The sequence below is a fragment of the Salvelinus namaycush genome, chromosome 18 (assembly GCF_016432855.1).
Source record: "Salvelinus namaycush isolate Seneca chromosome 18, SaNama_1.0, whole genome shotgun sequence".
NCBI lineage: Eukaryota > Metazoa > Chordata > Actinopteri > Salmoniformes > Salmonidae > Salvelinus > Salvelinus namaycush.
This window is the reverse complement of record NC_052324.1, coordinates 38,146,761-38,161,087: the sequence shown is the minus strand read 5'-3', so window position 1 is coordinate 38,161,087 and position 14,327 is coordinate 38,146,761. Positions and strand designations below refer to the sequence as shown.

General features: G+C 44.2%; 1 protein-coding gene across 1 annotated transcript in view; it reads left to right on the top strand.

The window, feature by feature from the left end:
* The window catches only part of slc39a14 (solute carrier family 39 member 14), a 54,957-nt gene extending 46,368 nt beyond the window's left edge, over positions 1-8,589 (top strand). Inside the window, exons 8-10 of the mRNA XM_039013789.1 lie at positions 3,211-3,433; positions 5,310-5,494; positions 5,698-8,589. Of these exons, the coding sequence (XP_038869717.1) occupies positions 3,211-3,433; positions 5,310-5,494; positions 5,698-5,850 (561 nt within the window). The 3' untranslated portion in view covers positions 5,851-8,589. The remainder of the gene's footprint in view (positions 1-3,210; positions 3,434-5,309; positions 5,495-5,697) is intronic.
* The last annotated feature ends 5,738 nt before the right edge of the window (positions 8,590-14,327 follow it).

Sequence of the window (14,327 nt, the reverse complement as noted above, 5' to 3'; positions counted from 1 at the left end):
TCAGTCTATTCTTGTTCTGAGAAATTATTCGAGAAATTGCCAAGTAACTGAAGATCTCGTACAATGCTGTGTACTAATCCCTTCAAAGAACAGCACAAACTGGCTCTAACCAGAATAGAAAGAGGAGTGGGAGGCTCCGGTGCACAACTGAGCAAGAGGACAAGTACATTAGTGTCTAGTTTGAGAAACAGACGCCTCACAGGTCCTCAACTGGCAGCTTCATTAAATAGTACCCGCAAAACACCAGTCTCAACTTTTACCTCACTACATTCCTAAAGAAAATGATGTACTTTTTACTCAATACCTTTTCCCTGACACCCAAAAGTACTGGTTACATTTTGAGTGCTTAGCAGGACAGGAAAATTGTCTAATGCACACACTTATCAACATCCCTGGTCATCCCTACTGCCTCTGATCTGGCGGACTCACAAACACAAATGCTTAGTTGTAAATTATGAGTGTTGCAGACTGTCTGTCCGTAAATGTTTTATGTAAGGGATTTTGAAATGTTTTTATACTGTTACTTTGACTTTTGATACGTAAGTATATTTAAAACCAAATACTTTTACTCAAGTAGTATTTTACTGGGTGACTTTAGTTATTTTCTATTAAGGTATCTTTACTCCAGTATGAACATTTTGTACTTTTCCCACAACTTGTCAGTCATAGTAAGTACATTTTTCCTCAAAGTAGCTATCAACAAAGTCAGAGCTAGTGGGGGGGGGGGGGGGGGGGGGTCGTCAATGTGTGTTATTTCATGAAAGGCTTTTTTGGGGTGGTCGGGGTGAGAAGGGGCGGTTGAGAGGACATGCTATGGGATTATTTAAGATGCTATTTGAAGAGGTAGGTTTTCAGAAGATGGGCAGGGACTCTGCCGTCCTAGCTTCAGGAGGAAGCTGTTTCCACCATCGGAGTGCCAGGATAGAGAGGACCTGGGCTGAGTGGGAGCTGCCCTCCTGTAGGGGTGGGAGGGCCAAGAGACCAGAGGTGGGAGGGCCAAGAGACCAGAGGTGGGAGGGCCAAGAGACCAGAGGTGGGAGGGCCAAGAGACCAGAGGCCAAGAGACCAGAGGTGGCAGAACTGAGCGTCAGAGAAGAGAAGTCTCGGTTGAGTGTCTCGTCTTGAAGACTGACTGGTTAGGGTCAAGAAGATTGTTCTGAGAGATTTAGCGAGAGAGTTGTTCTGAAACAGTACACTCAAGTATTATGGAAAGAAAAGCAAGAAGGGATACAGGTCTATAGTGTTTGTACGTCCGAGGAGTCGAGTGTTGGTTTCTTGAGGAGGGGCGCGACTCGGGCCATTTTGAAGTCAGAGGGGACTCAGCCAGTGGTCAGGGATGAGGGAAGTGAGGAATGGGAGACGGTCTCTAGAGATGGTCTGGAGAAGGGATGAGGGGATGGGGTCGAGCGGCAGGTTGTCGGTGGCCTGACCTCGCTAGTCGTAGGATTTCATCTGGAGACAGAGGAGAAAAAGGTCAGGGCGTAGGGTAGTTCTATGTGAGTGGGACCAGTGGACTCAGTAGGGTAGTTCTATGTGAGTGGGACCAGTGGACTCAGTAGGGTAGTTCTATGTGAGTGGGACCAGTGGACTCAGTAGGGTAGTTCTATGTGAGTGGGACCAGTGGACTCAGTAGGGTAGTTCTATGTGAGTGGGACCAGTGGACTCAGTAGGGTAGTTCTATGTGAGTGGGACCAGTGGACTCAGTAGGGTAGTTCTATGTGAGTGGGACCAGTGGACTCAGTAGGGTAGTTCTATGTGAGTGGGACCAGTGGACTCAGTAGGGTAGTTCTATGTGAGTGGGACCAGTGGACTCAGTAGGGTAGTTCTATGTGAGTGGGACCAGTGGACTCAGTAGGGTAGTTCTATGTGAGTGGGACCAGTGGACTCAGTAGGGTAGTTCTATGTGAGTGGGACCAGTGGACTCAGTAGGGTAGTTCTATGTGAGTGGGACCAGTGGACTCAGTAGGGTAGTTCTATGTGAGTGGGACCAGTGGACTCAGTAGGGTAGTTCTATGTGAGTGGGACCAGTGGACTCAGTAGGCTGAGTGAATGAGGAGCGGATGTCGTCAACCTTCTTTTCAAGTTATCACGGAGTGGGTGGAGGACACACCCGGCACTGACCCTACCGGTGAGAGGACAAACACACTAGAGCTGGTTGATATGGACAAAAAGTAATATCTTAATAAATGTGTAACTTTTGCTTGATAACGATAAATACAATGATTACATCCTACTTTCTATTAGCAGCAGGGATTTTTCTCCAGTGCAAAGTAAGACAACTGAGAGTTTACTTTTTTTCATCATAGGATAAACTTTCATATAACGTATTCTGGGAATGCATGAATAATATTTTGATGTGCAACCTGTTGAAATAGGATCCAGAATGATTCGATTTATTCATGTCGCTTCCGAGATGAATTTGCTGACATCGTTAAGCGTAGGCCTATTGGTCTATAGGCTATATAATTCACCACCTGAGGAAGAGGGAACTCAAAACACTAGATTGATAACTCTGAATATGATATTGTTGCTAGATAGCCATATAGGCTAATTGATTAATGTATCAGTAAATGTAACATCCTACTAAACGTTCCGGTACCAGGCCTCGGCTACTTGATGTAGGCCTATTCACTGCAGTTGGTGTCCTCCGCTCGGCTAGTGGTGCTATGAACTCAATGTTGAGAGGTGAGAGAGAAGTTATATACTCCTAGAAAAGCTGTTACTCTCTTCTCTGTAACTAGAACAGTAGTTGCTTTGAAATTGCGTTTTTCAGCAACAGTTATATGCTTTGCTTATCAAAATGCACCTCTTTCTCCTCCGTGTTCATAGTGGCGAGAGGGAGTGAGAGTGGCTCGCTCATTTAGCAGCCGACAGAGAAACAGGGAAAGGCAGATACTTTCATAGCAGGAATCAACATAATGGATAAGCTATTACTGTTGGCCAAATAATGGTTTTAGAACAAAACAATCTGCAGGAACGTTGTGTAGCAAAATCAGAGGAAATTACCGACCTAAGCAAAATGCTTCGGTAAGAGCAGGGGAACGTCGGTAATTGTCCCAGCTCTAAAACACACATACTCACCCAGCACGTACCCCACCGGTGTGAGAGCGCGAGCGCGCACACACGCCATCACACATACTGACTCACGCCCGCACCGAGCCCACCGGTGAGTCCTACACTCTCCCTCACACCTCTCCTCCTCTCCAACAGGACTCTCAGAGCCTGGGTGGAGGAAACAGCAGAGGAGGCTGCTATTGGCTGAAGGGTACAGCGTACTCTGACATTGGCACGCTGGCCTGGATGATCACGTTGAGCGACGGGCTCCATAACTTCATCGACGGCCTGGCCATCGGAGCATCCTTCACTGCCTCGACGTTCCAGGGCATCAGCACCTCCGTGGCTATACTCTGTGAGGAGTTTCCCCATGAACTGGGTGAGTGTTACAGTCTAATGAATGGGTCCAGCACCCCAAAAACAAAAGACCTCTAGAAAGTAAAGTTAATGATTTATAATGTTTGGGCTTACAGTGCATTCGGAAAGTATTCAGATCCCTTGACTTTTTCCACATTTTGTAACGTTACGGTCTTATTCTAAAATGGAATAAAGATTATTTTTTACCTCATCAATCTACGCACAGTACCCCATAATGACATCACAATACCCCATAATGACATCACAATACCCCATAATGACATCACAATACCCCATAATGACAGCACAATACCCCATAATGACAGCACAATACCCCATAATGACAGCACAGTAACCCATAATGACAGCACAGTAACCCATAATGACAGCACAGTAACCCATAATGACAGCACAGTACCCCATAATGACATCACAGTACCCCATAATGACATCACAGTACCCCATAATGACAGCACAGTACCCCATAATGACAGCACAATACCCCATAATGACATCACAGTAACCCATAATGACAGTACAATACCCCATAATGACAGACAGCACAATACCCCATAATGTCATCACAATACCCCATAATGACAGCACAGTAACCCATAATGACAGCACAATACCCCATAATGACATCACAGTACCCCATAATGACAGCACAGTACCCCATAATGACATCACAGTACCCCATAATGACATCACAGTACCCCATAATGACCGCACAATACCCCATAATGACCGCACAATACCCCATAATGACATCACAATACCCCATAAAGACAAAGCAAAAACTGTTTTTTAGACCCCTTGGTATGAGACTTGAAATTGAGCTCAGGTGCATCCTGTTTCCATTGATCATCCTTTAGATGTTTCTACAACTTGATTGGAGTCCACTTGTGGTCAATTCAATTGATTGGACATGATTTGGAAAGACACACCTGTCTATGTAAGGTCCCACAGTTGACAGTGCATGTCAGAGCAAAAGCCAAGCCATGAGATCGAAGGAATTGTCCGTAGAGCTCCGAGACAGGATTGTGTCGAGGCACAGATCTGGGGAAGGGTACCAAAACATTTCTGCAGCATTGAAGGTCCCCAAGAACACAGTGGCCTCCATCGTTCCTAAATGAAAGGAGTTTGAAACCACCAAGACTCTTCCTAGAGCTGGCCGCCCGGCCAAACTGAGCAATCGGGGGAGAAGGGCCTTGGTCAGGGAGGTGACCAAGACCCCGATTGTCCCTTTGACAGAGCTCCAGAGTTCCTCTGTTGATATGGGAGAACCTTCCAGAAGGATAACCATCTCTGCAGCACTCCACCAATCAGGCCTTTATGGTAGAGTGGCCAGACAAAAGCCACTCCTCAGTAAAAGGCACATGACCGCTTGCTTGGAGTTTGCCAAAAGGCACCTAAAGGACTCTGACCGTGAGAAACAGAGCTTGAGAGGATCTGCAGAGAAGAATGGGAGAAACTCTCCAAATACAGGTGTGCCAAGCTTGTAACATCACACCCAAGAAGACTTGAGGCTGTAATCACTGCCAAAGGCACTTTAACAAAGTACTCAGTAAAGGTTCTGAATACTTATGTAAATGTGATATTTCAGTTTTTAATACATTAGCAAAAATGTCTACACCTGTCTTTGCTTTGTCATTATGGGGTATTGTGTGTAGATTGATGAGGGGAAAAAACTATTTAATCCATTTTAGAATAAGGCTGTAACGTAACAAAATGTGGAATAAGTCAAGGGGTCTGAATACTTTCCCAAGTGCACTGTATAAGTAGGCTTATGAAGTAGGCTTATGAAGTAGGCTAATGTGAATCCAGCACTCTTCCACCTATCCAAGCGATATATGTCTGGCTGTGCTGATGTTTTCCTCTTCTCTCTCCCCATCCAGGAGACTTTGTGATCTTGTTGAATGCTGGGATGAGCATCCAGCAGGCTCTGTTCTTTAACTTCCTGTCTGCCTGCTGCTGCTACCTGGGCATGGGTTTTGGCATCCTGGCAGGAAACAGCTTCTCACCTCAATGGATCTTTGCCCTGGCAGGGGGCATGTTCCTCTACATCGCCCTGGCAGACATGGTGAGAGGGGATGAGCGTAGGGGGGTGGACAAGGTCGGTGTTGGTCCGGTGGAATGAGGGGGGGTCGGGGGTCTGTTTGTGTATCCACTGAGAATAGATATAGAGCACAACATACCATTCGCCCATCCAGTGTTATTTCTAAGGATAACTCTGTGTGTGGGCAATAAGGAACTGACCTGCCCCCCCCCCCCTTCTATCCGTAGTTCCCGGAGATGAACGAGGTGAGTCGTGAGGAGGAGGAGGCGGGGGGAAGCAGCTTCCTTGTGACCTTCATCATCCAGAACGCGGGCCTCCTAACAGGCTTTGCCATCATGCTGCTACTGACCACCTACTCTGGAGCCATCACTATAGACTAGCATTATTATTCACACAACTACACCCTACCGGTTTTAACCAGATCCAACCGCTTTCAACTGTAATGATTCCCTTTGGAGCTGAATGGAAATGCCCCTCCCTCCCCAGGCCCCATTTTGCCCTGAATTCTCCCTCAGGACTTTAGAGACCCGGGGCTTCGGTACTAGCGGCAGGAACGCACCCTATAAGACTTAAGCAGTTCCCAAATGCAGTAGCTACTAGTACACTGGCAGGGGAATCGGCCTCCTTCATCTCTCTTGGGCCTTCTCTGACCCCCCTAGTTTACTGGCAGGGGAACCGCCCGCCATCATCTCTCTTGGGCCTTCTCTGACCCCCCCTAGTACACTGGCAGGGGTACCACCCTCCCTCATCTCTCTTGGGCCTTCTCTGACCCCCCTAGTTTACTGGCAGGGGAACCGCCCGCCATCATCTCTCTTGGGCCTTCTCTGACCCCCCCTAGTACACTGGCAGGGGTACCACCCTCCCTCATCTCTCTTGGGCCTTCTCTGACCCCCCTAGTTTACTGGCAGGGGAACCGCCCGCCATCATCTCTCTTGGGCCTTCTCTGACCCCCCCCCCCCTAGTACACTGGCAGGGGTACCACCCTCCCTCATCTCTCTTGGGCCTTCTCTGACCCCCCTAGTTTACTGGCAGGGGAACCGCCCGCCATCATCTCTCTTGGGCCTTCTCTGACCCCCCTAGTACACTGGCAGGGGTACCACCCTTCCTCATCTCTCTTGGGCCTTCTCTGACCAGCCCCCCCCCCCCTGCCAGCTAGGTGACTAGCCTAGAGATCCCTTTCCCCTCTGTTCTATGCCACCTGCAGGGACAGGAACGAGTCATAGGCAGGGGGTAGGACCACCATATTATCTCCTATGCTGATGACCAACAGACATGCAATATCTACAAACCATTATAAAAACACAGTTCATATATCAACTATACTAGGTATAAATAAAGTTATTTAATCAAACACTTCCTTGTTCCCCAGACTACTGAGAGACCATTTTGGCTCTACAAAGACTCTGCTGTTGTCATGGAGATCATTCTGTCATTGGTTAGTTTGGACATGCATGATGAGCGTCGAGTTGGACATTTTGAGCAACCAGGGGTGTATTCATTACGGAAACCGTTTGAGAACCAAACCGTAGCAAACAGAGCAAATGGAACGAAACGGTAAGGGACCTACCAGAATTTGTCCAATAGAAATGATGTTTGGTTTCTGTTACAAAATGTTTTGCAACATGTTTTGCAACAGAATCTGCGTAATGATTACACCCCAGGGTCCAGTGACTTGGAAATAGTGTATTTATGTTACCCATATGCCTCTTGAGTGCCCATGGGCCAAACTATGGTGGCCTCTGCAGCACAATCAGGTAATAGCAGTTGTATTGTAGACATCCTTGGACTTTCTCATTTTTTCATTGTCAGAGTGCAAACCCTTTTTTCAATACATACCAAAAAGAAAGTGTTTCTCATATATATATATATATATATATATATATATATATATATATATATATATATATATATGACACACAGATCAACCGGAAAGTTGAGCAAGCCGGCGTGAAGAAGAACAAATCCTTTCCCCAACATAGGACTGATGTGTGTCTGTGAGTAAGTAGATGTTATGTTTTACTTCAGGAGGAACCAGACAAACGCAAAATGAGGACAGACAGACCATTTATGATGGACTCCATTGGGACTTGTTTTTCCTCCAAAATGTGACAAAAGTGAAGAACAAAAACCTTTTGATTTTGTAGCTTTCTGTCCTGGTTTCCTCGGCTGACATTCTCTACTAAGATCTCAGCAAATAGCTCCCTATTATAGTACACTTCCTAAAATAAGGTTTTCTGTAGGGAATAGAGTGCCATTTTGGACAAAGCCTATGTTTGATGGATGGACGGACTATGGTGGCACCTGAAGCCACGGTCTATTTCTCCCAATCAGTTCCCCCATCTAGCTAACCATCTGTGCCCTTCATATGTTGTTGACTTGATTTTTCTAAGACTCTTTATCTCTATGAATGCAATCCTCCATTCCTTATCCATACCATTGTCATATTGAGATAACGTCTATTGTTGTATTATTTGTATGTAATGAATGAATGGTTAGAATCAAAGACTGTACGCAGAATCATAGTCACACTTAAAGGAGTAGTTCACTATTTTACAAGATAATGTTCGATGGTTCTTCACCCTGAACATAGTCAATGGGCCAGGAGAAACTGTAATCCATGGTTCGGTTTTCTTTAAACAGCCACAACAAACTTCAGCTAACTTTTGCCACACAGCTGGCTAAAAATCTATGGAAGTGATGGGCAGCTTTTAAAAAGTAGAATGTCCAAATCACCCACAATCAATTCTATATTTTGTTTGCTGGAACTTTAAAGTGATTTGGCCTTTAAAAATAAAAAACATGCTCACTTCCATAGATTCACTTCCATAGATTTGTAGCTAGCGGTGGCTAAAGTTGGTAATGGCTGATTAATGAAAACTGATTTTTTTATTTAACTAGGCAAGTCAGTAAAGAACAAATTATTGGGCCTCCCGAGTGGTGCTAGCTGTGCCATTAGAGATTCTGGGTTCGAGCCCAGGCTCTGTCGCAGCCGGCCGTGAGACCCATGGTGCTGTGCACAAGCCCCAGCGCTGTCCGGGTTAGGGGAGGGTTTGGCCGGCAGGGATGTCCTTGTCCCATTGCGCACTAGCGACCCCTGTGGCGGGCCGGGCGCAGTGCACCTGACACAGTCGCCAGGTGTACGGTGTTTCCTCCGACACGTTGGTGCGGCTGGCTTCAGCGTTCAATGGGCATTGTGTCAAGAAGCAGTGCAGCTTGGTTCGGTTGTGTTTCGGAGGACGCATGGCTCTCGACCTTTGCCTCTCCCGAGTCTTTACGGGAGTTGTAGCGATGAGACAAGACTGTAACTACCTATTGGGGAGAAAAAGGGTAAGATAAAAAAAACTGAAGAATTTTATGACGGCCTATGGGTGATAAGTTTCTCCTGCGCCATAGACTACATTCAGGGTGAGGAACCATCTAACAAAGTTGTAAAATAGTGAACTACTCCATTTTTAAGATGGTTTCTATAGAGTGTTGGATAAGGACACAAACATCTCGCTCCTTCAGTGACGTGAGGGTGTCATTCATGTAGCAATGCCCAAACCACATGGTTGAATCTGTAAGGCTTGCCATGTTTTAGCCTGTAACGAATAACAGTTTGGTAGGCTGTTATTCAGCTTCTACAATGTCAACGGTTGATTCGATCAGTGAGTTATGAAGCACTGTATTTTATTAGTGCGGTGGTCATGACAATGCTATAGGGTTATATAACAATTGATATGAAGAGAACAGTTGTTATAGCTTTGCCATCAGGGACCGTGTGGTAGTAACAGAACTGTAAGACCAGGATGATGCAGGACGAGTAGGCTTCCTCACTCAACAGAATTTAGGGTTGTTAATGATTGGAAAGAATGTATTGTACCATTAGCAGATGCAATTGTGTGTAATATTATACGTGACCCCTAGAGGGAGACACTGCCTCTGAAATGAACCAGTATAGAGCAGTAGAGAATATATTTCCCTTCATTGAATATTTGCTCAGAGTTGTACTATAGTTGCTATGCATTGACTTCAATGTCAGTCTACAATTTATCTAGTTATTATTGGCATAGAATAGAGCAGATTAAAATCCTAAAGATTAGGTGAATAATTGCTCTTCCCCTTTTCTGAGTTAATCTATATGAAATAAACCATCGCATGAAATGAATTATGTACAATGGCAACCATAATGTATTGAACGTTTTGAAACGGTTAGTTGTATGGATAATCAACATTATTGTTTAAGCCATAATGTTTGAAATGCATTTTACATTTTAAGTTTATGCACATTACACACTTTTTTGTTTTAGAAATACAAGCCATGTGAAACTAGACAATGCTGCACTATTTTTGTTGTATTTATTCATTTTCTTCTTAGCGATCATTTTACATTTTGCACATGTAAAACAGATTTGTTAGTCAAATGGATACATCAATACAACACTTCTCAAATCAGAGTACATACACAGTCAACACACATTTCCACCTCGACATGTTCAGTCTCCATTTCGACAAGTCCATACCTCCATGCAGGATTTTGCTGTCTGAAACACTTAATTGTGTGTGACTAACCACGGTTGGTGTCAATTCAGAAAGTAAACCAAATTCCAATTCCGAATGTTGTTAATTGAGAATTTGATTTGGAATTTCGGTGTACTTCCTGAATAGAAATGGAATTGACCCCAACTCTGATTCAAACTGACTTTAGACTCTTTAAAGAAGTTATTTATTGGTGACGTAAAGATGTCTGACTCCTGTGAATAGTGGTGTCAAGGAAGTGTTGTACCTTTTGCAGTGTGTTGTGGGAGCTGGGAACATGTATTTTTTTTATAAACAATTTTCCTAAATTAACTCATGTCTCATTACTTTGTTACACAATATACAAGGTATAACGTTAAAGGTACTTCATAAAGTCATTTTTTAGAACTAATACATATATTCTAAACAGATAACTTATAAATTAACGTTTTAAAACTTGTGGTTTTCCAAATGTGGCTTCTTTTTTGTTGCAACCCTTTCATAATACATGACATTCGCTTATGAATGATTTCTGAAGAACTATAGGCACTGAGGTATAAAGGGGTTTTGTAATGGGGGTTTATAAACGCTTCAAGCTTCAACTTAATTCACGTCACCCCGAACATGGAGCTGCGTTTGCGAGATGTAAACTTGCCTGGGCACTTCCGGCTAGCCTCGGGTAGCTCGTTTGCTTGCAAAACCGAACAGTGGCACAGTTCATAATGGCCATAGATTACAAAAGAGGTGAGTTTATCATTGTGCTTATGGACAATGACATGATAAAATGACATGGTTTAATGGGGTTAACCAATGCTTTGTAGCTAAGCTTGCTAGTAAGAACAAACCAACTCATTTTGAGCTGAATGATTAGCCAGCTCACTATGTAGCTACACTGAACAACAATATACATGCACCAATTTCAAGGATTTTACGGAGTTAAAGTTCATAAGGAAATCAGTCAATTTGAAATAAATTTATAAGGCCCTAATATGGATTTCACATGACTGGGAACACAGATATGCATTGGTTGGTCACAGATACCTTAAAAAAAAAAAAAAAAAAAAGTAAGGGTGTGGATCAGAAAACCAGTCAGTATCTGGTGTGACCACCATTTGCCTCATGCACCGCGACACATCTCCTTCACATAGAGTTGATCAGGCTGTTGATTGTGACCTGTGGAATGTTGTCCCACTCCTCTTCAATGACTGTGCGAAAGTTGCTGGATATTGGTGGGAACTGGAACGCTGTTGTACACGTCGATCCAGAGCATCACAAACATGCTCAGTGGGTGTTGACATGTCTGGTGAGTATGCAGGCCATGGAAGAACTGGCACATTTTAAGCTTCCAGGAATTGTGTACAGATCCTTGTGACATGGGGCATTGCATTATCATACTGAAACGTGAGGTGATGGCGGCAGATGAATGACACGAGTCGAGCGACAATGGGCCTCAGGATCTTGTCACGGCATTCTAATTGCTGTTGATAAAATGCAATTGTGTTCGTTGTCCGTAGGTTATGCCTGCCCATACCATAAACCCACCGCCACCATGGGGCACTCTGTTCACAACGTGGACATCAGCAAACCGCTCGCCCACATGACGACATCTGCCATCTGTCCGGAACAGTTGAAACCGGGATTAATCTATGAAGAGCACACTTCTCCAGCGTGCCAGTGTCCAATTGAAGTCGGTTACAACTCCGAACTGCAGTCAGGTCAAGAACCTGGTGAGAATGACGAGCACGCAGATGAGCTTCCCTGAGATGGTTCCTGACAGTTTGTGCAGAAATTCTTCAGTTGTGCAAACCCACGGTTTCATCAGCTGTCCGGGGGGCTGGTCTCAGATGATCCCGCAGGGGAAGAAGCCGGATGAGGATGGTCCTGGGCTGGCGTGGTTACATGTGGTCTGCGGTTGTGAGGACAGTTGCAAGTACTGCCAAATTCTCTAAAATGACGTTAGAGTAGAAATGACTTATGGTAGAAAAATGTACATTCAATTCTCGGGTAACAGCTCTGGTGGACATTCCTGCAGTCAGCATACCAATTGCACACTCCATAAAAATGTTTTGACATCTATGGCATTGTGTTGTGACAAAACTGCACATTTTTTGAGTGGCCTTTTATTGTCCCCTGCACAAGGTGCACCTGTTTAATGATCATGCTGTTTAAATCAGCTTCTTGATATGCTACACCTGTCGGGTGAATGGATTATTTTGGCAGATAAGAACTACTCACTAACACGGATGTAAACAAATTTGTGGACAAAATCTGAGAGAAATAAGCTTTTTGTTTGTATGGAACATTTCTGGGATCTTTTATTTCAGCTCATGAAATATGGGACCAACACTTTACATATTTTTGTTCTGTATAGTTAACTAGCTAACTGTCTGTAGCTAACTAGCTAGGTCTTCCTTTGCCAGTGCCACATTGATTTGGTGTATCCACTTCCGAGATTATGCACAACCTGTCATGTAAACGACAGTATTTATGCCAGCTACACAAACCGTCGTCGATCTTACAAGCTAGTTAGTTAGCTACTATTACTCTAACTCGTAATGATTGTAGCTAGTTTCATCATCCACATTTTTTTTTTACTCCGCTGTTAGCCAAACTGGGAATCAGCAAACTTAATCTGCAGGCTAACTATCTAACTAGTTTGTGTGTCTCATCCATGTAGCTAATACAGCTAGCTATCTAACTAGTTCAATGTGTGTCTCATCCATGTAGCTAATACAGCTAGCTATCTAACTAGTTCGATGTGTGTCTCATCCATGTAGCTAATACAGCTAGCTATCTAACTAGTCCGATGTGTGTCTCATCCATGTAGCTAATACAGCTAGCTATCTAACTAGTTCGATGTGTGTCTCATCCATGTAGCTAATACAGCTAGCTATCTAACTAGTTCAATGTGTGTCTCATCCATGTAGCTAATACAGCTAGCTATCTAACTAGTTCGATGTGTGTCTCATCCATGTAGCTAATACAGCTAGCTATCTAACTAGTTCGATGTGTGTCTCATCCATGTAGCTAATACAGCTAGCTATCTAACTAGTTCGATGTGTGTCTCATCCATGTAGCTAATACAGCTAGCTATCTAACTAGTTCGATGTGTGTCTCATCCATGTAGCTAATACAGCTAGCTATCTAACTAGTTCGATGTGTGTCTCATCCATGTAGCTAATACAGCTAGCTATCTAACTAGTTCGATGTGTGTCTCATCCATGTAGCTAATACAGCTAGCTATCTAACTAGTTCGATGTGTGTCTCATCCATGTAGCTAATACAGCTAGCTATCTAACTAGTCCGATGTGTGTCTCATCCATGTAGCTAATACAGCTAGCTATCTAACTAGTTCGATGTGTGTCTCATCCATGTAGCTAATACAGCTAGCTATCTAACTAGTTCGATGTGTGTCTCATCCATGTAGCTAATACAGCTAGCTATCTAACTAGTTCGATGTGTGTCTCATCCATGTAGCTAATACAGCTAGCTATCTAACTAGTTCGATGTGTGTCTCATCCATGTAGCTAATACAGCTAGCTATCCATCACTATATTAGAATAATCATCTTGAACTTGAGAGAAGCAATGGCCATGATACTGATTGGCGTGCAAAAGGTGACAGAAGTTAGCTAACGTTATTTGCCTCCTGGGAAAGGAGCGCAACCAGTCCTTCCTGGTAAGACTACTCCCTCAGCTACATTATGTTATGTCCATAGCTGTGGTTGTCACATCACAAACCAACTGCCTGGTTTCTGATTGGCTTCTCGTTAGTGAGAGGCTGCTACTCTGAGGTATTCAGTATTTCCTCTAGGATTTTTGTTTGTTAGTGGTGGCAGAATGATGACATGCTAGCTGTTCCCATAGACTTCCAGTCATAGAGCCAACGACTATCCAGCAGCACATCACCCTGCATCCCACTGCTGGCTCAGAACAGGCTCAATTCATCGGGGCTCTGCAAGATGTCAAAAAACGTTCCACAGGGATGCTGGCCCATGTTGACTCCAATGCTTCCCACAGTTGTGTAAAGTTGGCTGGATGTGCTTTGGTTGGTGGACCATTCTTTATACACACAGGAAACTGTTGAGCATGAAAAACCAAGCTGCGTTGCAGTTCTTGACACAAACCGGTGCGCCTGGCACCTACTACTAGACCCCGTTCAAAGGCACCTAAATATTTTGTCTTGCCCATTCACACTATGAATGGCACACATGTACAATCCATGTCTCAATTGTCTCAAGGCTTAAAACTCCTCCTTTTACCTGTCTCCTCCCATTTTTCTACAATGATTGAAGTGGATTTAACAAGTGGCATCAATAAGCGATCATAGCTTTCAGCTGGATTCACCTGGTCAATCTGGT